This window comes from Trichoplax adhaerens, genomic scaffold (genome assembly GCF_000150275.1).
Source record: "Trichoplax adhaerens TRIADscaffold_3 genomic scaffold, whole genome shotgun sequence".
Classification (NCBI taxonomy): Eukaryota; Metazoa; Placozoa; class Uniplacotomia; order Trichoplacea; family Trichoplacidae; genus Trichoplax; species Trichoplax adhaerens.
This window is the reverse complement of record NW_002060945.1, coordinates 9,036,150-9,063,684: the sequence shown is the minus strand read 5'-3', so window position 1 is coordinate 9,063,684 and position 27,535 is coordinate 9,036,150. Positions and strand designations below refer to the sequence as shown.

The 27,535-nt window shown below is 30.2% G+C and overlaps 2 protein-coding genes across 2 annotated transcripts; one reads left to right on the top strand and one right to left on the bottom strand.

Moving 5' to 3' along the window:
* Positions 1-420: 420 nt before the first annotated feature.
* TRIADDRAFT_55035 (uncharacterized protein) lies at positions 421-5,336 on the bottom strand (the record flags this gene model as incomplete). The annotated part of the gene is made up of 9 exons (XM_002110676.1): positions 421-555; positions 946-1,026; positions 1,149-1,232; positions 1,507-1,566; positions 1,705-1,839; positions 1,967-2,035; positions 2,540-2,671; positions 3,851-3,928; positions 5,091-5,336. The coding sequence occupies 9 exons, from the start codon at positions 5,334-5,336 to the stop codon at positions 421-423; spliced, it is 1,020 nt and encodes a 339-aa protein (XP_002110712.1).
* A 19,442-nt stretch (positions 5,337-24,778) lies between these two features.
* TRIADDRAFT_55034 (uncharacterized protein) lies at positions 24,779-26,967 on the top strand (the record flags this gene model as incomplete). The annotated part of the gene is made up of 2 exons (XM_002111231.1): positions 24,779-25,059; positions 26,880-26,967. The coding sequence occupies 2 exons, from the start codon at positions 24,779-24,781 to the stop codon at positions 26,965-26,967; spliced, it is 369 nt and encodes a 122-aa protein (XP_002111267.1).
* Positions 26,968-27,535: the final 568 nt, after the last annotated feature.

Below are 27,535 nucleotides of genomic sequence, written 5' to 3'. Positions count from 1 at the left end.
TTATTATTATAATTATTATTATTACTATTAATAATGTTATTTAGGAGTAGCATCGATGATACCAATAGCAAAGTGTAAATAACCATGTCGAAAGTGTATATAGTTACTGTAAATTGTGCTCGATGCTCTGCAGATGAGGTAGACTTTAGTATTAATTTTCCTTAATATATAAATATATATAATATCACGCGGTTTTCAGATTTATCAATTATTTCTATATCGTTTTAGGCTACCATTTACAAGTACTCAGGTTAAATCTTTTCCGCCTCAATCTGATGTAATACCCAACGCCGTTTTAATTTCTAGTATATGTTGCATTGTGCTTTAAAAGAATCCGGCGCACTTTCAGTTTGGAGCTATTTTGTCAGATTCATTCCATCATTGCTCTATCACGTAGCCCCATTATTCCTTACAATTGCATTAATCCTTGTCCTTTAATTTACTATTTTTATTAAGCATGTCCAAGAAATCCGAGCCACTAATTTTATCTTTTTCTTTCTTTTCATCTGTATCTTTGTCTTTATTACTGTTATTCTTTCCACTTGATGGCGATGTCTGCATGGTAAATAGAGTTAATAAACAATGTTATTAAGTAAGATAAATTATTACAATTAAATATTTTGCTAGACTGTCTGAGCTTTTTTTAATAATCATTAATTATAAAAGAAATCTATACATTTTGCCAATATCATATTTTGTATCAAGTGTACAGATACACTATTGACGGATACGAGGAAATAATGCCGCTTGATCTAGACCGACTCCAATAATTTGTATTGCTACTTGCTTATAATTATTCTATTCTGTACTAATAACGTCCTTTAAGTTAGTAAAGATAATTTATTACATTGATTGTTTATGTAAATTGCGTAGAATACGCTAAATTCTAACGATAATTTCCAAAAAATCGCGGTAAAGCGAAACTTATAAGTTATCATACGATACCTGGTGTAATTTTAGCAACTTTTTTATACTCCTTTTCATATAAGAATGCAGTTTCGTCACCTTGTTGTCAAGATTATCCACCTATTATATTAATTGGATTACTTAGTCACATTATTATAAGTTATCAGTAGAAAATTAATTAAATATCAAAACAGTGACTTACTAAAACATTTCCTTATGTAATGCTAGTAAATTTTACTTACTTTACTATCAATTCTGGTCACATAAACTAAAGTTTTATCCTTCGTCCTAATTCTGAAGTACTCATAAGGTGTTGAAGTCGCTTTCTGATTATAAATATTAACAAAAGAATTTCTTAACACAGCATAATTAAACGATGGCGACACTATATATCCAATCTTATTGAATCATTTTAAGTATCACATTTACATATCTAGATTCTTTTAATTACGGTACTATCATCATGCCTTGCTCCCAACAGCAACAACGTACATAACATTACATAACATTGCATAATCGGTAGACATTTTATTTTATTGAAAACAGATGTCTTGCTTCATTATGTACACTTATTCATAAGATTGATAATTAGTAGCTTACCTGCTTCTGGATGCTGCTTTCAGTTGAATTAAGCGATGTAGTACTCCCATTAACATTATTCTATTGATCAAATTTAATTTTGTATTGTTTTATTAATTTATCGGAAGTTCGTTTGATTATAATTTAAGCTAGTTTGCTCTCATTAGCTTGACTTCTAACTCTTATAATATTAATATCATAATTCTTCATAATGCATACTTGTAATAATGAAGTTAGAGTAGCGTTTAGCTTTCCAGTAGGCGTAGAAGTTGCATTTTTACTTGGAGTTACATCTGGTGCTGGGCTAGATGCCAAGTTGGGAGTTGTAGGTGTAGTTGCCTTGCTATTGGTAGTCTATTGTAAAGTAATAAGCTTAGTATCGGTTTTGCAATTCTTATATTTTTAGTAAATAAGTATTTATTCGCCTGTATTTTTCCTTAGCAATTGTTGTGTAAGTATCCCTATAGATTGCATTACTTACGGAAATAAACTGATGTCGCCTTTTACTTGCAGCCGTTGTATCTTTTTGTGATCCTTGGTACTTACTTATCTGTAAATAATGAGGTAGATTATATTATCGGATCGTAAGAATTACTCCGTTCAGATATTATACGATCCATTGCTAAACTAGAGGACTGGAAAAGTCTCTTTATCACGCTATTTTACTAACAATACTTTGCCAATAAAGCAGCTAATGATACACGAAAGCTAATATTACGCAACAACATTTCGAAGATTATCAAATTTTAAAGCAATCTATAAGTAAATTAAAATTTTATTAATTTCTGTACATGGGGACTGGTAATTATTCAAGCGATACTTCCGTACGCTATCATGATTTGAAACAGCAGATGAGCCAGATATTGACTCATCAATAAGATTAATTTAATCTATATATCCAATAAAATCCTCGGTAGCAACGGTAATCATGGAATTGATTAACGATGATGGATTATTCAAAAAATTCTATTTTACAGCTGCTTTAAAAATATTATTTTATCTTCTTTTCCCTATTTTAAATATTAAGCTAAAATATGTTCTGCGTTGATTTTACATCGGCACTGCCAGCATTTAATCCATCTTTGAGCACGATAAAAGATTCTATGTGCATTTCTAATACATTAACTAGGATATAGATCAAGGCAACTACGGTACATTCTCTAGAGACGATAAGGTTGAAGAATTTCTAAAATTAGCGATCATATAAATTAATGTCGCAACAAATTAATAGTAAGTAATCGTCTAATATGCTATAGTTTAAAGTTTTAGTACTCTAATATTGCTGATATTGACATAGAAGATAAGATGGCAACATGCTGAAGTTCAAAGGACATGCGTAATTGTTCACTGTATTATTAAGACTTTCATAAAAAGCATGTAGAATAGACATGGTGACCTTTTTCTGAATTACTATAATGAATTAGCTAGAGGTAATCAATACGGGTCGGATCAGTTAATAAATTTACATATATAAAATTTGCAATTTATTATCTCTAAGCTAATTTTCTTTTTCAATAAGACCTGTTATCCTCATGAACAAGTGTAACAACTATTTCCTACGTAAGTTACTATCATAAGCCTTCACATTTGCGAAGGCAAGCTGATTTCTCAATATATAGTTTTCATTGACTATCATTACAACAATATTATTTCTCATTTACTTTCAATATTGTATCCTGACATTTCCGAAAAGTGACGCTCTCGCAAGCTTTTATGAAAAATTTGGAAAAGAGGAGATAACAGTAGCTGAATTCTAGCAATATACAGGCGTCAAAATGTAGAAATGAAATTATACATGATCAATTGGATTATTATCTTATTCATTGAAATACGCCGCCATCGCCCTGGTGCAGCGGGAATTGATTAAAAAAATGAAATACGTACCAAATAGGATATCTTCTCATTATCCTCATAATTGTCGATAATCTCAGTGTGACAAATAAGGGATTATACTAATAATAATTAATTGAATCATGACGTGCTTTCAAAGATGAGGACGGGCAATCATTAGCGTCGGTGTATGTTTGGAATCATATTCATATGTAAACAACATTATTACTATACAAACAACAGTGAAATATTGTGGCTATGAATTACTAAACTAACTTTTTATAATACCGTACTAAGCTCGATAAGTTGGCAATAAATCAAATTCAGTAATGACTATGATTGACTAGTTTAATGAAAGCTACTTATTTTTTATAATAATCAACTGATAAATATTTTGTTTTTATATTGTAGAAAGCGTACAAATAATGTAACTGAGCTCAATAAAAGGAACCACTGTTCAACTCTAATTGCAATAAATATATTGTGATATGCAATAGAAAGGTAACAAGCCAGCTAACTTAAAGCGATCCCATACCTTATGTTCGATCCCCATACTGTAGTGCTGGCAAAAATACTTAAATGCGATAAATTCTTTAATTATGTACTCTACATTCTGTACCATACAAATTTTCCGTAATAGCAAAGACTATTAATACTGTAACTAATTTAATGGAAAGATGTTTAATTTTGTGAATTTTATCAATTTCATCGCTATCGAGTGATGATGATTTTTGAAATTAACTTATTTTCATACGGATAAGGTGTAGAAATGGTAGGAATAATGCCATTTTCATATTCCTGATATCCCTATTATTAATTAACCTACTAGAGCCTTCCAACGAAGAGTATATTGAATTACCATTAGTTGTTTTGATGTAAAAAATCGCTTTGCGCTTTATCATGATTCAGCTATTTAGATCAGATTAGCGTCAAAATAGCTAGCAGAATAACCGTAAAAAGTCAGTAAAACCCTGATACTACGTAATGGTATTAAGGTAGGATGTCTTCAGAATGCATCTGCCGGTGTAATAGCGAGCGATCTCCCGCAGCTTTCCCTAGAATCAGCTTGCAAACGTGTGCATTTACATCTCCATCTAACTTACAAATGATTGCAACTGCTGTTACTGGTGCTGAAATATGATCTTGGTATTAGAATTTGATCTAACCCCTTTCGATTAACGTAACATGGATATCGTAGTCGAACAAGTACCCGTATAAGTATAGCTATTAATTTCTTATAAATTACTGTGTAGAAACTTCGACAATAAATGTCGTAATATCATACGTCATAACTCAACCGACTTATAAAACGTCAAAATTGAAATAAATTAATATTAGAAATCATTCGTAAAATAAATATTTGTATAGTATTAAGATATATTTAACCGATGAAAGTAAAACGAAGAAGGTGCTTTTGCATTCCCTTACAATTCTTCACGAGTAATGTGTGATAATCATTTTTAACATTTTTGCAATAACTAGAAGCTGTATCCCCTTGACTTACGGTACTGTATGGAATTTTGGCTGCGTCAGTATTTACAAGAAAATTATTATAATTTTAAATGTATGCATAGTACAGCTCGTATCTTTAGCTAGGCAAATAATAAAAATAGAACGAGTATTCAGGTATACAAAGAAAGTCAAATCAAAATAGCGATATGTTGTTTGGAGAAGATGACAAGCACTCACTAGATATCAAATAAAACGCCCCCTATCTTCAATTTTATGTCTTCAAGAAAAATAGCTAACATAATAGTGCTGCAATATTTGCTTACCTGTGTAGCTATCTGATGTATATCTTGTCGTATTTGGATCAATTCAATTCGTTGCATGTGAAAAAGAATAGCCAATGTCGCAATTGAAATTGCCATAATACTTAAAGTAACGAACATTAAAAAACTGCTAGAGCGCGAATTTTTAGGATGTTTTGACAACATCGCTGCTGCTGGACGCTTTTCGATGTCATGGCAAGTTGGCCGATAATTTATACGATTGGTTGTAACGTTCGGCTTTTCACTCATTTTGCTTGAGAAAAGTGATTTACTGATGGATAATAATGGCGGATTGAAGCAGCAGAATAGAAAGAGTTGGATGAGATTAAAATTGTTTGTTTGTGAATTTAGGTAACAATTTTTCCTTTCTTGGCTTCGAATACAAGGCACACAAATCGAATGAAATTGTCTTGAACAACAATATTATATGAATTGAGACAACTACAGTAATTATTAAATTTCCTTTTCTTTGGTGCCTGCGCACACTTCCGCTAATGAACACCTTCCAGTTAAATTTCAGGTAAATTAACTGCCGACGATTTAGATGTTATCTGCTACTGCGGCAACGTGGAATTTGAAGTTGTTTTATTTTTCGTTGTGCTAATGATAGTCTAATAGTTATGCAATAATCGCAAGACAGACAGGAAATTTGATGACTACAGATTGATAAATGATGACCAATCAACGATAGTATAAATTAAAGGAGAAAAAAAATGACCGTCTGTTGCATAAGATAAACGATGATGACGGTACCAGCAACGTTGAGTACATGGAAAGAAAAATACAAAAATTAAATTTTTCAAACTTGTTTACGCTAAATTAAAGTATAACACACTTTTTACCCCTTGTCTTCTTCTTGTTTTTGTCGCTATAGTTCTTTAGCTACTTTTAACGCTTTCTTGATGATAGAATAATGGCCAATGCTAGCGACTTTTTATCAACACATGTGTTTAAAAGTACGCGTAGGTGAAAATAATTGTCAATAAGAAGAACAACCTGCAAATCCTATTGACGATGAATAATCTAGATATGTAACGCAAGATAGATTCCCTTTTCCTACATCCAGAACGGACACGTCTCAATTTTTTTCTTTGCCGCAAATGGTTAATTTAACTTGGATTACGATGGTAGATGGGAATTATTCCAACGGATGAACGACACTAAGACGATGAAAATAGCGAAGAAATAACCAACTTGCATAGATGCTGATGTAAAATTGGCTAATAGAAATCAAGATTAATCCAGTAAAGTGCATGTAGGCAATAATAGATTTGTATCCAATCGATAGATGATGCGGGTTATGATTATACTATGATAATTGATGTTGGTTACATAACAGTAATAGCATACAAAATGCTTAAAAAAATTTTTGCTTAGATGAGGATTAAAATCGTTTTGTAGAATTGTTACTTGTAAATGATACGTGTATTACAGTGTTTAATATCACTTGGAAAAAAAGTCCATTAGAAACGATGACACCAATCACTTGTATATAGCTGCACACGAGGACATCTCGGAAATAACTAAATTAGCCAATCATTAAGATGGCCCAACTATAGCTAAGAAGAACGATTGTTATACATTTGTTGACAACTACACAGTATTGTAATAACTTTTACCTATTGAATATAAGGATAATAATGGCCACTGTTTACTACTAAACTACTATATTTGAAGCACAAATAGTGTGGCATTACTGCAGCTTTTCAAGCATTCCATGTTAAACAATACCATTAATACTGCCTTTAACATCCTCTCGACCCCCCATAACTTAACAGTTAAGAGGATGGAACGAATAATACAATTTTTTTTTCTGCATCTAGAATTAGCCTCTTCTAAGTGTAGACCGCATACATCTTTGTGTATACAGATTAATCAATCATTTGAACAACCGATTATTTTCATCATCAAGTAAAAAAAAAAGTAACAATATTCAATTCTATTCAAGAAAAATCATGACTATTCAACGCATTCTATTTCCATATGATATAGCGCACCATCATCATCGTCATTATTCAAAGGTTATAAGAAAAAATGATCTATTATAGAAAATAATCCAACTACACGATAAAGAACTAACTGTCTAAAGAAATAAAATTCATTAGCATGTCGCAAACGTAAAGTTATTGATCATATTTGAATTTGAATAGTTAATAACCGCTGTGATCTGTCTGGGAAATGACTCCCTTCTGATTCCCCCACCTGCTAAGACAAGAAGACTCTTTTTATGAGTATAATTAACTGAAGGAATTTCTTTCAATTCTACCTATTATTGATACTGTTTTAAATTCGTTTTTATCCAATGTTATTTTACCTTTTACTTAGATATATCTTATTATGCTATTGTCATCAATCAATGCCATAAAATTGCATCTTCAAATTTACTTTAAAAAACTAATGGAAAACATTTCCAATGTCAAAATAACCTCCGTCACGCCACTGCATGGGCAAATCGATCTCAGCTCTTAAGTGTAAAAATACGATCATCAACTAGCTACTTGATTAATCTTGAAATGACGTATTTGTTTATCATTTTAGTAGTAAGCTTTATTTATGGTTAAAAGTTGCATCAAACTATACTAATTCAGTATAAGCAAGCAAATTAAAATGCTAGTTTCTCTCAACAATAATTGCCAATTCTATCTGTATTTGGTTATTCGCTTGTTTAAAATTTGATTTGGTATCAACACCAAAACATCTTTCTAGCATATTCTAGATTATCTTGTTGTGCTAAATTTAATTTAAAAAGTTGGATAATCAAATTTTATCCATAGAAGATTCATAATACACACTTACTTACGGTTGTTTTCTAGCTTCTCAGCCCACGCTTCTAACAATAAATAGGCGTTTATGTCTTCAGTACAGCTTAATCTCAAGAAAGTTGAGTATGTCTCATTAAAATACGAATCCTATTCATCAATTTTAACTTTCCAGTAACTCCAATTTAATTTGTCTCATAGCTTGCTCATGACAACATAAAATTTTATAAACTAACTCAATGCAATGTAAGATTTTATCTTTTCATTATAATCAATTTAAATTTTCTTTCGATATCCAGTAATTGATAGATTTATTCCGTTTTATTACTATATCAACCTGATTTATAATGCGACTATCCTGTTTACCCAAAAATTGTTTCAATAGTTTCAAATATGAACATTAAAATAACATTCTACTAATTGTTTAAACATCATAACTACTTTATTTTAACAAATTTATCTACTTATTCCGAGCATAGTAAATGTAACTATTCCATTCTTTTATATTTATAATTGAACTTCACTAAAATTTTATATTATCTTCTTAATTTATTATAAAATTCTAGACAAATTGGTTAATAGCTCATGATGAAATAGGATATTTTATTATTACAGGAATCATCAGTATTACATAATACGATAATTTCTTATAAGTAATTTCCTAATTTAAAGAAAATACATGTATATCTATTGAATAATCCATAAATTAATTAATTAATTAAAGTCGATATCAATACAAACGCATATAAAATATGACTCCGATAATAGTCTATATATTTGTGTTAGCTTAAAGAATTCGCAAGGCTTTGTAGGTACTATTTTATACTTAGCCATTTCGTTATAACATGTTATTGTATCAAAGTTTATTTTGGATTATATTGAAATGAATGAGAGCTGACTTTTACCAACAGCTTAAAAACTGTGCAAGGGAATTAACTACGTTACGTTTATTTATCTAAATTGAAATTAAACAATAAGACAAAAACAGTATGCAAATTTACGAGGTAAAAGCGCAAGAATTTGATAATACTCTAAATGAAGCTCATGAAAAAATGACATTTGCCTCCGCATATAGACAAATATTCTTGATTTTTTGTAAATTTTATTAATCATAAGAATAAGCAGCAATAATTATCGGATGCATTCTAGTTGTTAGCCTAGTAATTTATACAATTCGGAAACTATCCATAACATTACTGATTGAAATGAGTTTTGTAAGGAATTGAAAAGGTTAAACTATACCTTAGCCGGTAGCTTATCAACATCTGGGACTAAAAAATTGACACATGAAATTTGTTTATAGGTCTTAAATAACTTGAATTGATAATTTGTTATTAGTTTTAAATTATTGATTTGAATGATAGTATTCATTTTTCTAAATGAATTGTTTAGATGATTAAAGATTAGTTATTTTAGTTACTGTAAAACTTGTTTAGGTTAATTAGTTATTAATAACTTATAATTCATCATTGGTCCATAGCATATTGGCTAATATTTAATAAATTATAATGCAATCGATGGCTTCTAAATGCAATAATTTTTATCAGACTGAGCAAGTTAAATGCCAATTTTAGATTGCTGATATATCAGTAGTATATTTATATCCTTGGTAACTATAAATCACTGAAATGTATCAGAAAAATATTTCTAGAAGTATTATTATCAACCAGGTATTTAAAGTTGAATCGATTCTCTTGCTGCATTTTGGAAGAAATATTTCCAGCTAGATTTCAAGTGAAAGTTAGTACAGAAATTAATTTTTTACTCATTGAAGTAGATTAACTGATAGTATTTAAAACAAAACATCTAATTAATAGCTAAATCAATCTTTTAGGCATATGCCTGCCACAAACTAACAGATATATAGCAAAATTTCAGCTTTGTACCTAACGTCGACAGGAGTAAGACTTAAATCTGTATTCCTAATAAAGGTGACGTTACTGGCTGATTCAATCTTAAATATTAACATTACTAGCTATCAATATTGATAATATTTATTAAGATATTACATCATATTTATCTAATTTCTGCAAATCCTTTCTTTGTAACTCATAAGTTTTAATCTTGATGATCAAAATAGAATCTACGTCACAAGCAAGTTAAGTACTATCGAAACTGCTGCGGTCGAACGTCATTACTAAATGGCGATAGCTATCCTGCTGTGATAAATAAGAAAAATACAAATAAGTTACTATGTCAATGAATATGGATCCCTTTCGATACAAGTAAAGATATCTGCTATCGACTGTTGTCATGCATAGCGCTAACATTTTCTTACCTAACGACTGTGTTACATGCGTAGTTACTATTGTATTGAAAATGCAAATTATTGCACAGTTATAAATCATTCTTCTATTAATTTTATATTGTTATTATAATCATAAATAGTATTTTTACTTATCGAAATTTATGACCTTTGTTTCTGCACTTACAGTGCTATAGACAAACCAGGACAAGTTCTATTGTTCAATCAATAGCTAAAATAAACTATAGGAGTAAAAATAACATAAAATTGCAAAGATTAGTAAAAATAGCTAGACACTACTGCATGGTGACTGCATACTTATATACTGGAAACGTCAAGTTGAAGACAAATTTCATCATTAGTCACTCCCATTGACCTTGTTTCATTAATAGTGGTTGTTTAAACTGGCATATGATTGTTAATAACTTTTGTCGCTCTGAATGTTAAATTACGTGTTGATGATTAGATAAATCAACATGGTACCGTTATCATAGCGCGGTTATTAATGTATTTTGTAGATAATATAGCACTTAAATTGCCTTTAAACAGTGTATATTGCAACGATATCTATTACCTTAAACGGAAATAGTAGTTAATATATGTTGCTTCGTTTATGCTTTTATTGACGCTGTTCCCCTAATTTTTTAGATAGAATCTGCTGCTACGACAGAAATTAACCCATACTAATGAAATATTATACATATATATATATATATATATATATAATATTGGACTAGTGGAGGTAACAACAGTATCGGTAGTTGTTCACTGTACAGCGTACATGTATATGTCTATAGTATACCTTACTATCCATAGAATCGCTAATATATGCATTATACCATCGTTTTTAAGCCCTATGTACACGGATTGCAATTAAGTAAACATTCAATGTCAGAAAGGCTACATCTATAAAACTTAATATTTTAGACCTGAAAAATATCAAGCGAGGGAAGAACGAATTGCGTTTACGCGTTGTGCACCTGGCTACATCGATGTAATCTTTTATCATCCGCAACTTAGAGATTTTTATTTAGATATAGTAGAGTACCTACATACTAAATACTAAACCATCTTACAAAGTATAGATAATAGAAACAGTGAAGGGCCACACCTTTTTGCCAATATAAAGAGTATTAATGTACTCATGGCTTTCTATATACGATATATCTCCATAGGTTGAAACTTTCAGTAATTTCATAGAGCTGTAGCAGGCGATTCCGGTTTAAGTAGGATCTGTTTAGCTAATAGTTTAAATTATATAATACTGTAAACTATCCAAATTTTCAGTACTAAGATAGATATTAGTGTTATATACTATATGAAAGTATAACCTAGATCTTATTTTTAATCTTTGGTTTAATGTCAGAGTAGCATAATATTATTGAAAGCTTGTATAATTTGGGCATTACTGAAAGTCATAACATTGTCATAAATTTGGCATGAACAATATTTGTCATTATATGATATTAGATTTACAGTATATCAGACGCTATAGTCAGATGCATTTTGATTTTATGGAGTACAGAGCTATAATTTATTGCCATCATTTCTGATTATTGAGACGATCTCTTTAAATTGCAGTCTATACGTACATTAAGCTTTCTTTGACAGCATTAGCCACTAGGAAGTACTATAGTATACAGCAAGGTGAGCGCATGTAGTACTCGTTTAGTTACTAAAAATGCACGTCCTAATTATAATTATCAAATAAGTACTACAGTATTACTAAAAGCTTCGCAATCATTATAGTGTAATTAACAAAGCATATACAAGAATAAGTTATCTCTTGCGTTTATTCTGACCATTTATGACCCATTAATGTAAATTTGTGAAGCTAAAATGCTCGTATAGTCCATATATAGCAGCACTAGACATTACATGACATACTATACATGTTAGGTAGATGGCTAACAGGGAATAGTGAATTTATGTCTAGAATATAATACTACTACTATGCTATCAATTTTCTATCTTCATTTTGGCTGTACTTTACTTATAGTGCACGCTGCAATGTATTCGAAGGTGTTTTTTTATGATGTTAATAATAAAAATAATCTGAGCCATGCGTTTACTATCACTTGTCTTTATCTATACAATACCACTGATGCCATCCTAAGATGTCAGATTGATTCCTTTTTAGTTTAAAACTACCAAATCATCAAGTGCTAGTCTGCACAACTAGCTTAGTAGCTAAATTAGCTATATCGACTTTATATAATTTTGTTATGTTAAACCTCTATAGCGATCATAAGAGTATCTTCGTGCATGATATAGGTGTTATCTTCCCGTAACTTGTATACCGTTAAATTCTATACCAACCCCATACATGTCTACTTAATGCGTATAGAGGTTCCACAACTGAATAGGCTATTGTAAGATAATTTACTCTTTTAGTATTATATTAATAAATAAATTTATTTTTGCACTGCCTCAAATGTAGTAATTCTTATTCATAATATGCTGCCTCTGATAGATCAAACAAACTGCCGATGCCGTCCAATAAATGAAGGCGTAAACTAGCTAATATGTGCCATACTCAATGCTAAACAATACGCTAGACGACTTACGATTGATCTTTGCGTTGAATTCGTTACTAATGTTATACATTGAAGTGCCAGACAGATAAACTAGACTACAGACTACAGACAGGAGACTAAATGTAGACTCCAACCCTGCATAATGTGGGATGCCTACGCCTAATGAATAGAAGATGTTATGATACTTCTAGAAAAACACGTGATTGTCTTGACCTTGCAAATATGCTGCCACTACTGCGTTTCTAAGATTGAGATGCTGTACCACCTCTATCATCATAGACGTAAGCATGTATCGAAACTTTGGAGCGGAAAAATAGTCGACCATGTTTAGTACAGCCAGCTTCTACGATAATCCCGATGATAGATTATGGGTAAGGTAGTACCGTCCATTAATTATCATCAGCTTCAACAGCTAAATAACAATCCGATTTTAACTATCTCTATATAAGTGCATGCAATTGCAGTACTATCATAAAGTGCTTGGTGGTATATTTTCAACTCATTTCCTTTTATGCACAAGGTTAAACCTAAATAAACAAAATGAGTAAACCAGTAGAATATATAGATAAACTTGAAATGGAAAAACTCATACGAGTATATCAACATGACAGATTAACGACTAGCAATAAATATTGCACAACCTAAATTATACAGCGTTAACAACTTTGCATTCAAGCTAGAAAAATAAATTCTGTGGTGCTTTCCACCCTTTCTATATCATTTTAACTTAATTAAATATGGTAATTTATGTTAGATGAAATAAATAAATTTTGGATAGGATTATTCCTAAAAGGCGTTTTGATTTTATTACATGGTATGCAATATTGCGAGGTATGAAATCGCACTTATCATCATATCTTATAGCAAAATCCTTTTCTTAAACGTTTTAGGTATCTCAATATACCAGTTAGGCTTGTATCTTTCATGCTGTTCTCTATGTTCCATACATCTATCTCAGGATAGCCGCTTCAATATTGTAAGTGGAAACAAGTTATCGTATTGAAAGATATCCGCGATCACAACCATAGAGATAAATTTCAGAGGCCAGAGCTCAATAATAATATAACAATTCTTTCTAAGCTTGCTTTCATTCCACAATATGTAGTCATATTGGATGCTCAACATACATACGTATATGCATCCGTTTTATTTTTATTTATTAATATCACTATCATGCAGCTTTCGCGTACAACCTTTGAATTAACATAATAACTGTTATGTATTTATACTACATAATCGACCATTACGACTCATCTCGTCACTGTATTCCTCTGTAAGAATGTGAAATCGACAATGATTCTAATATTTCGGGATCTTGTGCCAAAATTAACGGGAATTTATAATTTTAAGATCAAATCCTACGATGCCGATGATACGATTCCTTTAATTTATTCGCTAATTAATGTCACTTTAGTTAATACTATTCGAGCTTGTGTTCGCTACACAATACTACTGCCAATAAGCCGACAAAAATTTCTTGTCATCCATATGTAATAGCTGTTCTATAGAGATCTGTGTATGCGCTTGCGCTTTATTGATCTTTTCTTAACGGAAAATGGTATATATGATTACTTTTGTTAATTGATTATATTTGATCTTAAGACATATGTTACTAGACTCTATCACAGTAAGTAAAGTCTATAGAGTAAGACATATTAAGCAATAATCTAAATACAGGCTATTCAGACTTTCTTATTAACAGCATTTAATGATATATCTAATTTATGTTGATTGTGAGGATATACATACAGAGAGCAACAAAATAAATTCTTTTACGGTTAATGGAAACGATTTTAACAATTCATGTAAATTCGATATCAGTACGTCTAATAATGTCAACGAATGATGCAATATGGGAAAAGAATCATTTAGTCTTATCAAATACGTCTTGTTAGCTAATAAGTAAATTACAATAGTACTGCTGCTCTTCTTGACGAGATTAAGAAAAGTATTTTTTAATGTTCATTGTAAGTTAATTTTAGTTTCGATATTAATTCAGGCATGTAGGCTGAAAAAATGTTAGTGTAAATTATAGGACGATTGAAGATTGAAGAGAAACTATTAGTAACAATCATATTGAAACTGAGTAACAAAAATCTTTACTCGATTCTATAGGTTGATATCGGTATCAAACCTATCAGCCACTTGAAAGTATTATATTTTGAATAATTCTATATGAGCAAGATACAAAAAAAGAAGTGATCTATTTGATATACAGTTATACGGTATTTGACTTTAAACCTACGATAGATGCCATCTTAAATATTACCTTTTTTAAATGTATGCTAATAACTTGAATTAGGCCATTTACATAAAGATTCTATTAATAGCTAAATCACCAACAGATTGAGGTGCAAGAAATTAAGTTGTTAATTTATGATCATTGAGTTTTAGCAATGCGATGATAGATGTGCAGCTGTATACGTACAGGAAATCTTCGATTGATTAGATGTAGTTGTTACAGTGTTAAATACTGTATTACAGTAGAAATAACTATGTTAGGATAATTCTGTTAGACTATCCTTATTTAGTTAACTTCTAATTTGGATATACTGTATTTTAATATAGCACTGACTTTTTATGACAGTGACACTTATACACATACTGAAATTATAATAGTTATAATAGGGAATGCAAATCATCTGCTTACAGTTCGAATCATTGTGATTGTAATTTACTTATGGTAGACTGTAAATTATCATGGAAATGTTCCGTGATAGGACATATCGTAATCTGACTATTCTGTATTAGTCATTACATGTCTATGTTCGTAAATACTGTTGTCTGCATTAAGGGAGCAGTAGCTAAAATTAATATCTAATTCAGTAAATGATTCTAATGTTAATTGTATTAACTATGACTCATGAACTATTGAGGAATAGTATATAAATGCAGTATATCGTGAAATAAAGAAGAATTGTCCAACTTAGTGTTTAACGTAAAATACGAGGCGTTTAAGTCTTTGTGTAGTCTGCTAGTAGAGCAAAAGTGTTTGTGATAGTGCAGATATCGTTCCTTGATACGTGGTTCAAGGAATTGACTTATTGATCGTATATTGCGTTATCTTGTTGCAAAGCTGTTTTGTGACAGTAGTCTATCTGTGAATCAAATTAAAAATATATTATCAAGAAGCAGAAATTATTATTTTCTAATATATTAAACATCTGGAGCGAGTCATAAACTCGTTTAATTAACATAATAAGTCGATATCTTAATAAAATAGTAGAAATAAATCTTTAATATGCAGCAATCTCATTAGTTGATAGCTGATAACAACAACATAACGAGAATCGTTTTCTATTGTTAATAATTTAATTCATTCCAGATGTTTGAATAATGGAACGGTATTTGAGAAAGATTAATCTATCTATGAAATAATAAGTATCATGACAGTAAATTAGAATATATTATTCACGTTGTAAAGCTGTCAAGAAATAGGTTATATTTTAAACATGCATTCATTTTGACTTTAATTAAATCTATATTATCGAGATTTCATCATTATTTCGAAAGTGCAACAAAAATAAGCTAAAAATTAGTATAGGCCTACTATAATCATAATTTAATTACTTTTATAATCAAACAACATATTACCAATGTATACCAAACTTAAAAGATCTACTAACGAGAATTTATACGGCAACCTTCATAATCATCTGCACACTCTGGATGATAGCAGTTCTTTCTTTGGAGTCATCATTGAATCGAATCAATTACAGTATTATATATTGTAGCATGAAATCTATTGGAATAACCTTAGAATATTTACTGATGCTAGGCAATATAGTGCTCATCAAGTAGGAAGCTTGTAATTTCCGCCTCTATATAACACTGAAAGTAACTTATATAACCTCATTTGTATAACATTACACCTTAAAAGATGTTATGAAATTATATGTCATACGGTAGCGCACCGGTATTCCTCCATCAATAATTGCTATTTCATAGTTCATCGTTGGTTGAAGAATGATAAATCTCAAATCTAAACTGAAGTAATAGCATACATCAGCAATACATTGACAGGTGTGATCATTTTCGGCTGCTGTAATTTTATAGGTTTACAATATACTCTTTAATTTTAAACACTGTTGTCGTATGATACAGTAGTAAGTTGGAGAGATGAGTGCAATAGTATGGAATCGTTTAATTGATATAATTACTGAATTAAGCCTTAAAGATACATCAAGATAAGTGATCATGCAGTTGTAATTTGATTACTTCATGTCATTACTATAAATTAATTTAGGAAATTTAAAGGAATTAATTACAAAGGCTAATTATAAAAATTATTTTGTACTTCAAACTATAACTGGAGAGTCCAATGTTGTTTGGTTATTAAAGATGAAACATTTGGATCGACATGTTAACAATACAAATTTTCGAGGCTTTCCTTTCGCCATTGGGTTATATCATAATCGTGATTACCGATACGCTATTAATCCACTAAGCGAGAAGTTTCAGGTTGTATAAACATATACAAATCATAGTTACAAATAGTAGCTATCCTTGCCAAATATCAATCTGTATTGGTATGAGATTAAATACTTCTGGGTTTTCAGTTTTTTCCAGATAAGCTTGATTACATTAATAAGAAAGGACAGCTTAAAATTTTAGAATTGATGAACATTCTAAAACAAAAGCTATTTCATTATTTTTACTTAACAAAGCCTGATTAATAGAGCTAATAGCCTATAATAGGACTTTATCATATAACAATTCTTTTGAGATCTTATCTCTATGAGTTGAATACATTAATGTTTTTATGGATTTCGTCGTTTCAATAGTATTATGAAATAGTAAGATACTGATATTTTATTCCTAGTCGATATCAACGATGCACCCCTTTAAACCAGTTAGTTTAAGTTGACTACACTGATTGTGCCTTAATTTGGTGTACACAGTGTGTCAATTAGATTTTATAATCAAAATTTATTTCAAGAATTGTTGGTATCGTCAGGTTAGTTAATTTTATGGCAATATTACTTTATAGCACGAGTGCTATAGCTGTGCGATAGGGTGACTGTTGTTACAAGTTGTGGAATTAATCCTGACGACATAAGACTCTAGTAGAGAAAAATTGTGATTGATCTTCTAAGTGGGTAATAACATGGTACTATGATCAATATTGTATATTAATACCGGCGCCAAACTGTTTAGATAAATTTGAATATAATACAAAGAATTACTGCACCAAATATTTAATAAACTATTTTCTAATAATAGTTATTATAAATAGGCCTTCGTGAAGTCTAATAATGAAAGTTCCATATATTAGCATAAATAATTAATTATAAATAAAAATACGGAATAAAGTAGAATTTGCACTACGAAGAAATGCTTAATACACCACATAGTTCCTAGGTAAACTATAATATTGCGCTACAACGATACAACTCCTGTAGAATTTACTATTAAAAAATGTAATAATACATTAACACATTTATTCCTTCATCATCCATCAATGACGCTATCTCATAAAAACTTTATCATTCATATTAATTATTTCATTTCCATCGGCAGATGTTCATACTTAATGTTATCTACAATTTTAAGCACTCTATGTTCTAATATTAGCAAAGTTTATGATATTTCACAAAGACTACAATGCTAAAGGATGATAATATCTTTAACAGATTCACTTGAAGGGTAAATCAATTACAGGTAATATCTGCTTTCCTATATTTTGCACGCTATCTAATACTGCCATCTCTATCCTTATTCATCGTGGTAATACATCTACCGCGCATGTTTTATACAAAAATTTATTTATAACGGTCTAGAAATGCAAATTAATCAGTCTTGATTCATCGCAAGGAAAATAACTGAATTACTAAGGCAAACTATTAACACATATTTAAAGGGAAATTGCCTGAAATAAAGACTGAGTTGATATATCGGATAATTATTACCCTAAGATTTATCAAACATTATCGATAGTGGGAGAATATTTCGTAATATAATATAGAAAAATATTTTGTCGATAATTATCTACGAAAAGACTTTTTTGTTGTAATATAATCGTTTAGGAAATAGTCCACGTGGTCCGCTGAAGTTCCAATTGATGAAATGCTATGCTGGAATTGTTAGCTAATCAAATATATTTGGTTGATTAATTTGCAGACAATCGACAATAACAGTCTATCGTTATGATTCTGACTTTATTGATATAAGACTGTGTATCATGATTCCATCTGGACTAGATCTAGTTAGCCCAAAAAATGATACATGATGGTATCAATATTTTTAATTCTGTTTTTATATCAGGATTTAATAATAATAAAAGTAATTTCTATCATAGCTTTATTCATATAAGTTCTACTCGTCCCTAACTATTCCATTGTTCAGGAAGCAATGTATTAGAAGATACTTATATCTCTAGCTAAAATAAAATTCGATTAATAGTCACCTTTCAATCGATCATTTAATCCGAATCAAAGGGAAATGAAAGTATTTGTTGACATATTAGACATATGCTGCCACTCCCACTCATGCGACACCTGCTTCGAATTTGCATCAACCCTCTGGATTACTACATTGATAGTAAATGATGATACACAAAAGTAATTTACGGTTATAATTTCCCCCTCCCGCCGAATTAAAAAATATAAATAAAAACCGTAACCTTCAGTCCATAAAATTAATCAAAAATAATGTGGCAATTCCCATAGTTGTTATGAGGGAGATAGATAAAAACACACCTAATAAATGATGGATAAAATTATGAATTGAACTATTTAGCTAGAATCCTATTCGCATATTATGCTTAGTGACGCTGAACAAATGTTATTTTATTGTCCGAATCCGATGAAAACTAAACAAAATTTGTCAACAACCTAAGATGCATTCAACTCAATTAGGAATGTAGCAGGCGTTCCATCCTTTACTGGATATGACTATGCCGTCGAATTAGTTTATGAACGCTAGTTACCCGATTTTCGGCTATATTCCCGAAATATCATAAGCCTTATCATGTATAACCGTATTTGTTTTTCATCTACTTACTCCATAATAAGAGTTATACAATTGATTACCATTTCGGTATCTAATTTTAGTGTTAACTAAATAATGATTAATTGACAGTAGTCACTATTACCAATATTGCTAGATGATTTAATACTAGATGTCTACATAGATCGATGGCTAATGAAATGTTAACGATGTGAAATCATCTCAATGTCTAGAGTCTATATTCCATTCTAATTTACTCCATAATTATCAACCTGTAATACAGATTTTCAGGAAATCGAACCAAGATTCTTAGCTTGCTGTATAAGGTTAATAAATTCAGTTGAGGACAATTACAGCTAGTAATAAAACAATAGCCATAAGTCTATAATACTGAATAGAAACTTCCTTTTCATTTCCTAACATACTTTTCCATTAAAAGAGAAAGAGAAAGTAGTAATATCTAAGTTTATTTTATAGTGGAAACACGATATATTTTATTTAATGCAGATATTGTATTCTAACTGCTATAGTGGTTATTGTTATTATCATTGATATATGTTCCAATAAGCAATTTCAATGGCTAAAATTAAAATTAACCCTAAATTTTACTGCATATTTTTGCGTCCAAGATAAATGATGAGCACTCAATGTATAGGCAACAAGAGGAAATTATATTTTAATATTAGCCAGATTGTCATTTGTATAGTGAATGTCTAACAAATTAGACAACATAATAATACTTCTACATTGTCAAGAAAAGAAACTGATATGCAGGTGGTCAATTTTAAAGTAGAAGGTGTGTGAAAATGTGCTACAGTTTACCAACAAAACAACACGTGTAATGCAATCCATGAAACGGCATCAATTTTTAATGAATAATAATCAGTTTTGTACACTTTAACAAAGTGAACTTTTGTCTTGATTATAGAAAGGAATTACTGAGGGATATTATTATTGAGTCTAAGAGAAAGAGTCAATATGCTTGTCTATCCCTTCATGAGCTTTACTCAATGAAAAGCCAAATCAATCAATCAATTATTTCAACATATTTTTAAATGGAAAATGATATCAACATAGGTTGTTGAGTAAGCAACCAACTAACTAACAAGGTAAATGAGTATCTATTACACCATGTTGACCAGGAGTACTGGTCAACATGAGCTCATTTTTGTTAGTTTACCTATCCTCCAGGTCAACACCAATGGTTATCATCTTTATATTTTGGTCATTATGTTATTTCAATACCGTCATAAGTTAATATTTTATAAATCCTATTTGAGGTCAATATCTTGTCACAGCTAGAGATATTGCAATACGATCCAAAGATTACTGTTGAATGAAACTTGTATATTGCACTGATGGCAAAAATTCAATTTGCATTTATACACTCCCTTGGACTAAAATAAATACATGTTTGTACTAATTTTTAATGGGGATAAGAAGTTGATAAGCTCATGACTGGAAGATATTGGAAATGAAGAATTTGTAGCGGCAAAAAAAATTAAACTTTCCTGATATGAAACAAAATAGTGCTCTACACTTATAACATTAATTTCCATCTATCTAACATTTGAAAATTAGTTATTCTTCTTTCCATACAAACTTTCTCTCACCTGTAATTGAAAATAAAATACAATTATAGACTTATTAATAAAAGATGGTCTATCGAAGCAATAAGTAAAACAAAAAAGAATATTGTATAATTTATTACTAAAGAGCATATGTCAAAAGTTATCATATTTAGCGACAGCTGGTTGTTATTCTGCCATGGCATATGGCGATATAAAAATAGTCTTAGAAAATTATGACAACGTCACTATATTAAACATAAATGTATTTCTTTTGATCATTCTATTAACTTCCCCTTAGCGATGAACAACAACGATTAATCTATCATCAGATATTAACTATAGCCAGATGATTTAATAAAATGAACATGGAAGAAAGAGCATTGCTAGCAGTTGATTAGCTATAATTTAAGATCCAAAATCAATTTTCAATCTATAATTTACTTGATTCTATAAGCTAGGTTTATGTACGGACAATTTTCATTATATATAATACACTACGGTAGAATCTATCCAATACTTATGGTGGCAGGCAATCATTCTCATGCCAGCTAGTAGGACTCAAATTGATAAAAAGCAAAGAGATTAACCATTATAAATATTAACTTTTAAAACCTCTTGTCTTGAGCAAGGATAGTATAGAATAGTGAGTAGCCTAATAAATATTAAACATTAAGTTGAAATTCACTGAAAATACAAAGTGAATGATACTTTTCATCATATATTGTTATACAAGAATGCATTCATTACGAGCTAATATAGAATTCTTCATATTTTCAATTCCTTTGCTATTATTATTATTAGAGAATAAACCCCATTCCAATAATTATCATCATTAACATTTCTGCCCTCTTCAATATCATCTGTTCGTACATTAAATCGAATGTTTTGGCAGTTAGCTTTACCTACTCATCATTCATCCACGGTCTTGGTTAGGACAGTCATTGAAGTAGATGCTTTATGTCGTCTATTGCTCTATAGTAGATTGTCATTCGTGATCTATGCATTCAAGAAGCCCTTTTAGTCATCCTATCTTATCAATTTGATAAGCAAATTCGATTAATAATTTCATTCCATAAGGGTAAAAGTGTCCAGCTGGAGAATAAAATTCCTCCATCATAGATATACAGATGACATCAGTAGATGAAATAATAGATGTTGAATGAAAGTATAGAAAATAAAAATAAATATTAAATAAAAACAATATCTTGAAGATGTATATATCCCATACATGAGTTGAAGAACATCAATGGATGATCAATTATTTAAAAGGCACCCCAATTTTTTTATCTTGCATAATAGTAACATACAACGGATAAAACTGATAGTCGCATTTTATTATATTTTATTTTTTTAACAAATGCACCTGTGTATATTTTACTGTTTGATAGCTAAGGAAACAATGATGTAAATAGAATAGGTACCAGACAAATACAAGTGTCGAAATTGACTAGAAGAGAGGTTACACTACAGTTGTAGCTAACATCGTGGGAGTGTAGCCATATATTAGATCTACAAATCAACACATTATAAAAAAGGCAGAATAAAATTTAATTTTTTAAAGGCGGGTTAACAAAAAGTAGTCCTTTTACCTATTTAAAATTGAGCGATCCATGATTGTATCCAGCTGTATTAATTAAAAATTGAAGATGATGCTAATTCAATGATTCCTAAACACTTTACCTTGAACTATGTGTTGCGGAATGGTTGTGTTTCATTCGATTAAGATAAATGCTATTTGTCATATGGATTTTATTGCGTATGACCAGTCCTATTTTTCATCACTCCTCTTTTAAGCCCGAATAGATCGATTTCATTAGCCTGAATCGTTTAGGCTAGCTCGTATTTAGTTGTAAACATTGATATTAACCAATAAAATGGAAAGATGATCTTGCTGTATTTTTTCTCCCTTTTTTTTATTTATTGAAGCGTAATGATGATGATGACGATAAATCTGTACAGAAAGTATTAATACTATTATTACCTATCTATATCTAAATTGTAATATTTTACTAGTCAACAGGAAATCAATTTGATAGGGAAAATGTTTATTACGCTCCAGATGAAGGATAGACTCATGAGTCAATAAGAGACTTAATTCAAGCAGTAAGATCGAATGTAGATCAATACGTCATCGTTTGGATCAATATCTACTGTATAGATTGGAGTGGAAAGAATAAGCTCGATTGTTAATTAATATCCAATATTTTACCAACCAACAGACTCTACTAATCGATACTACCTGTATCGACAGTAGAACTTTCTCTCTCTGCAACAATAACATCCATTAAATCGCTAGCTTAATTCCACACCTCTTTCAATGAGAGGAACAGACAGAAAAGTGTTGCCCAGACGTATGGAGAGATGGATCGAGAAGAAGATGCAACTACAGGCCCATTCCATTTCAATAGTTGTAAATTGTATCGATTTGTATAGCTTACAACTATTGATGTTGCTTTATGCTATGGCAAGACCGCTAAACTATTTTCCATCCTCTTAATCGTTGCCAACTATACAACTCTACTCTCCATCTACTATCCACACACACTATTATTGCTAGCCGGCTAATGACAATAGACAACATTGCATCTGAATGGACAATGAAGCAAAAGTTATTATGCACATTTTGGCATCTGGACAGTACACAATACAGCGCACCTGTAGCCGGATGTATAATTTTTTATTTCATGATATTACATAATACAAAAATTTTTAAATTTAGTGGCACAAATACCCATTGGTACAAACAGCTGCTCTTCATTCCTTTCCAACTTCGCCTATGGTAACACCATCCATTTCTAGCCTTAAATTTACGCCTAATTCCTGTAACTGTTTTGACGTCTACATCAGCTGGTAGCGACTTAAATGATTGATACCGTTGAAAAAAAAGAAAGGATATAAAACCAAACGTCGACACATTATTAGTGATCAAATCTTTTCCCCTTCATCCAGCTAAAAATTGCCTATTATTCTATCCAAGTGCGATTATTATTATCATTCTTAAGGTAAGATTGTACATACTGTAGGCAACATAGTGATAAAGGTCGAAAATTTGCTCGTACTTGCCTTGATCAATATGTACACTATATTCTTCAGTCTTTATTTTCATCGTGGTATTAAAATCATGTAACGGCCTAGCCATCATTTTGCTCCACTAGTATTATTTACATTTCCATCGTTTCATCAATAGAATCAAACCAACTAATTTAAACTACCCGTAGTCTGTCTATCTTTAAATCGTTTTCTACTCTAACCTACAGCTGTTTTTCTTTTCCTATCTAGTGATCGAAAATATTAAGACTTTCATTCTATTACATATTGATTGAATCGGAATTATTCAACTTCAATAGTATTATACTAAATTAAGACATTTGGGTCAAATCAAGTTTTAATACAGTTGGAAAATCGATACCAAATCTACTAAAAATTAACTAATCGACAGCGTACATCTCATGGTCATAATCCTAGCGATAGAAGTAGCAATTCAACCTGCTGTCAGAACCGTCTGTAGACATTTACCAGATCAGTTAAGCCTAATCAAGAGAAAGTAGGCTAGTCGACAGGTCAATATATCCTTTATCTTGCTTATCTTCACTTATTGATATCAAAAGTCGATTAAAATTCACTGTGCAAAATGCGAATCCCTGACTTACAGACTGGACAAGTTGCTTTAAATTACAAAGAATTTTTACAGCAACAAATTTCTCAGCATCAAGCTACATGTCTAACAGCAGAGAATGATGATGAGACATACTTAGAAATTGATCAAGCAATCCAGGAGTTAAAACGCCATGTACCAACATTTCAAGAAGAAACTGACATAACACCTTTTGAAATACTACGCTTAGCTATAATGTATATCGATTTCTTACAACAAACTTTACAAACTACCGACAATCATCAGAGCCAGAAAAGGTGAAAAATTTTCAAATTACAGCAGATCAAATATCGACAACACTATATTAGATGTTGATATGGAATCAACCGCATCTTTAGTATTTTTGTTTTAAACATTTAGTCTCAATTTAAACTATCAGTATAAGTCTATATAATACTAGTATAAAACCAACGATACATAATTAATTTATCTTAACTGCTGTTAAAACGAACTGCTGGATAAAATCCAATCAGAACCTTTGTGATCAATATTTAAGATAGCTTTTAAAAAAAAGTGGAATCATACGGAAATACAATAACGAAAATGATGTTATTCGACAATATATCATATAGCAATGACGAATAATTTGATGTTGCTTGAGCATAAATAAAATATGCTTTTGCCAAACATGTTCTATGATAGCTTGGCTAAACATTAATATATTAACAATTTCTAATTTATTATGCGATAAAATAATATAAAAATCTTTTACACGTGTCTAATCATTCCATTTTCTCCTTCAACACCTTGACTTTTCTCACTCTATATTCTTATTTCTGACTATCAAATATTTCATATCAACATTTTAGATCATAGACTTATTCATACTTGTAAATTCTGTTGTATTCGTTTACTATGGCTGTTAGTTATGTTATTAGAAATATCCATTTGCGCATACTGTATACAAAATACAAGCACAGAACAAGTATATATTCACGATATACAGAAATATATAAACATATTTATATAGATATAACTATAAAACAATAATACATATATACAGAGAGAAATATAGAGAGATAGATAGATGGATAGATGAATATATCACACTAAAATCTACAGTATATTTCATATATATTATACATGTAACCCATACATATATATACTATATAAAGATTATATGGTAGTATCCACATTACTAATCAGTAAACGGCATATATTTGGCAAATTAATATACACAAGAGAAATTATAAACTGTAATCAGTTGGCGAATATATCCTATTGTAAAGCATCTACATCAATACATTTGAACATTCATTAAATGAAAACAAGAAAAATTAAAAGTACTCCGTAATTTAATGTGTTAATAATTTAATATAGGTTAATTTAAAAGTATACTCATTTGATTGTCATATCGATATCAGTGCTTTAAAATCGAAAGCTTGATACTGTAAAGCATAGCAATTTGCTTTGGTGTTCGATATTCTTTAAGTAAAAGTTAATTGTAAATGCCTATCCGGATACGATGGCCTAACAATATCAAGTAGGAATCAGGATAATAGCAGTCAAGTTTTGAATTGTAAAGTTTCAATCAGCAATACTCTATTATTTAATTCACAGTAAAGTAATAACTGCACAATGTCATTTTTGAGAGGAGCATCTTACTTCCAACTCATCAAGGTCAGATAAAAAATTGGGTGAGAGAAGTAATTTTGCTAACATTATTAGTAATTTAAAGATGTTTTCAATTTTACAGATGAGCACACATACATATTCTATACGTGTCATCTATCGATCTCACTATTGATTAAATTAAATTGTATTTGGAACATCTGGCAAAGTAATGATAGAGATTACTGTGAAAAGAAAGTAGACGAAAGTGTCATTAAGCAATCGATATAATTATTATTACTATTAGTATTATTATTATTATATTGGACATTAAAAAATAAATCATATTTAGCAGCTGCAGATAAGATAAGATAGAAATAAAACATTTAATAAAGCCAATAGAATATATGGCATGTATCAGTATTCACTGAATATAGAATTGGAAATAGTCTCAATTCAATCATTTGGTTTTAATCTTTTGAATTTCTGTTCTATGATACCATTCAATTATTTTTATTTTATATAGGTGTGTTATAGATATATGTACACATGAATATTTAGAAGTAATTATATGCACATCTATATTTGTCATGCAAAGGAAATTGAAAAAGTGAAGTTTAGTTAATGCATTTCAAGTTTCTTATTCATCCCATCGAATAACAAAGACATTATAAAATAATGTTGACCTCAACATCTTCTGCATGGATTATTAACCATTGCTTCAGATTGATGGTACGATTATATTAATTATTTTAGATGTTACGCAAAATTTGTAGTATTGTATGATTAAAATAAAAGTCGAAATATTATTCTTTATGGTAAACGGCATTTTACGCAGCAGGTCTTTTGGATATTCTGATTATTTAACTTCTGTTTTCTTTTCACCATTTTCATCCTCAATTTATACGAAGAAATGCAAATCACTATTACTTGATCAACTCATATTTCGCTTCTAAGACTGCTGATGATATAATATATGAATGTATGAACTTGTTAATTATTCATTATGTAGTCGTAATATAATATTTATTTGTAGAAAGTAGTAATCTAAAGCAACAAATTTGATGAGATAGCTATAACTAGAGTAACCTGTCTCCTTTCATAGTTTCTATACGAAAGATTTAAGATCATTCCTTTCCCATTACATGATCACGAAGGTAGCAAGCTACAAAATTAAGTTAT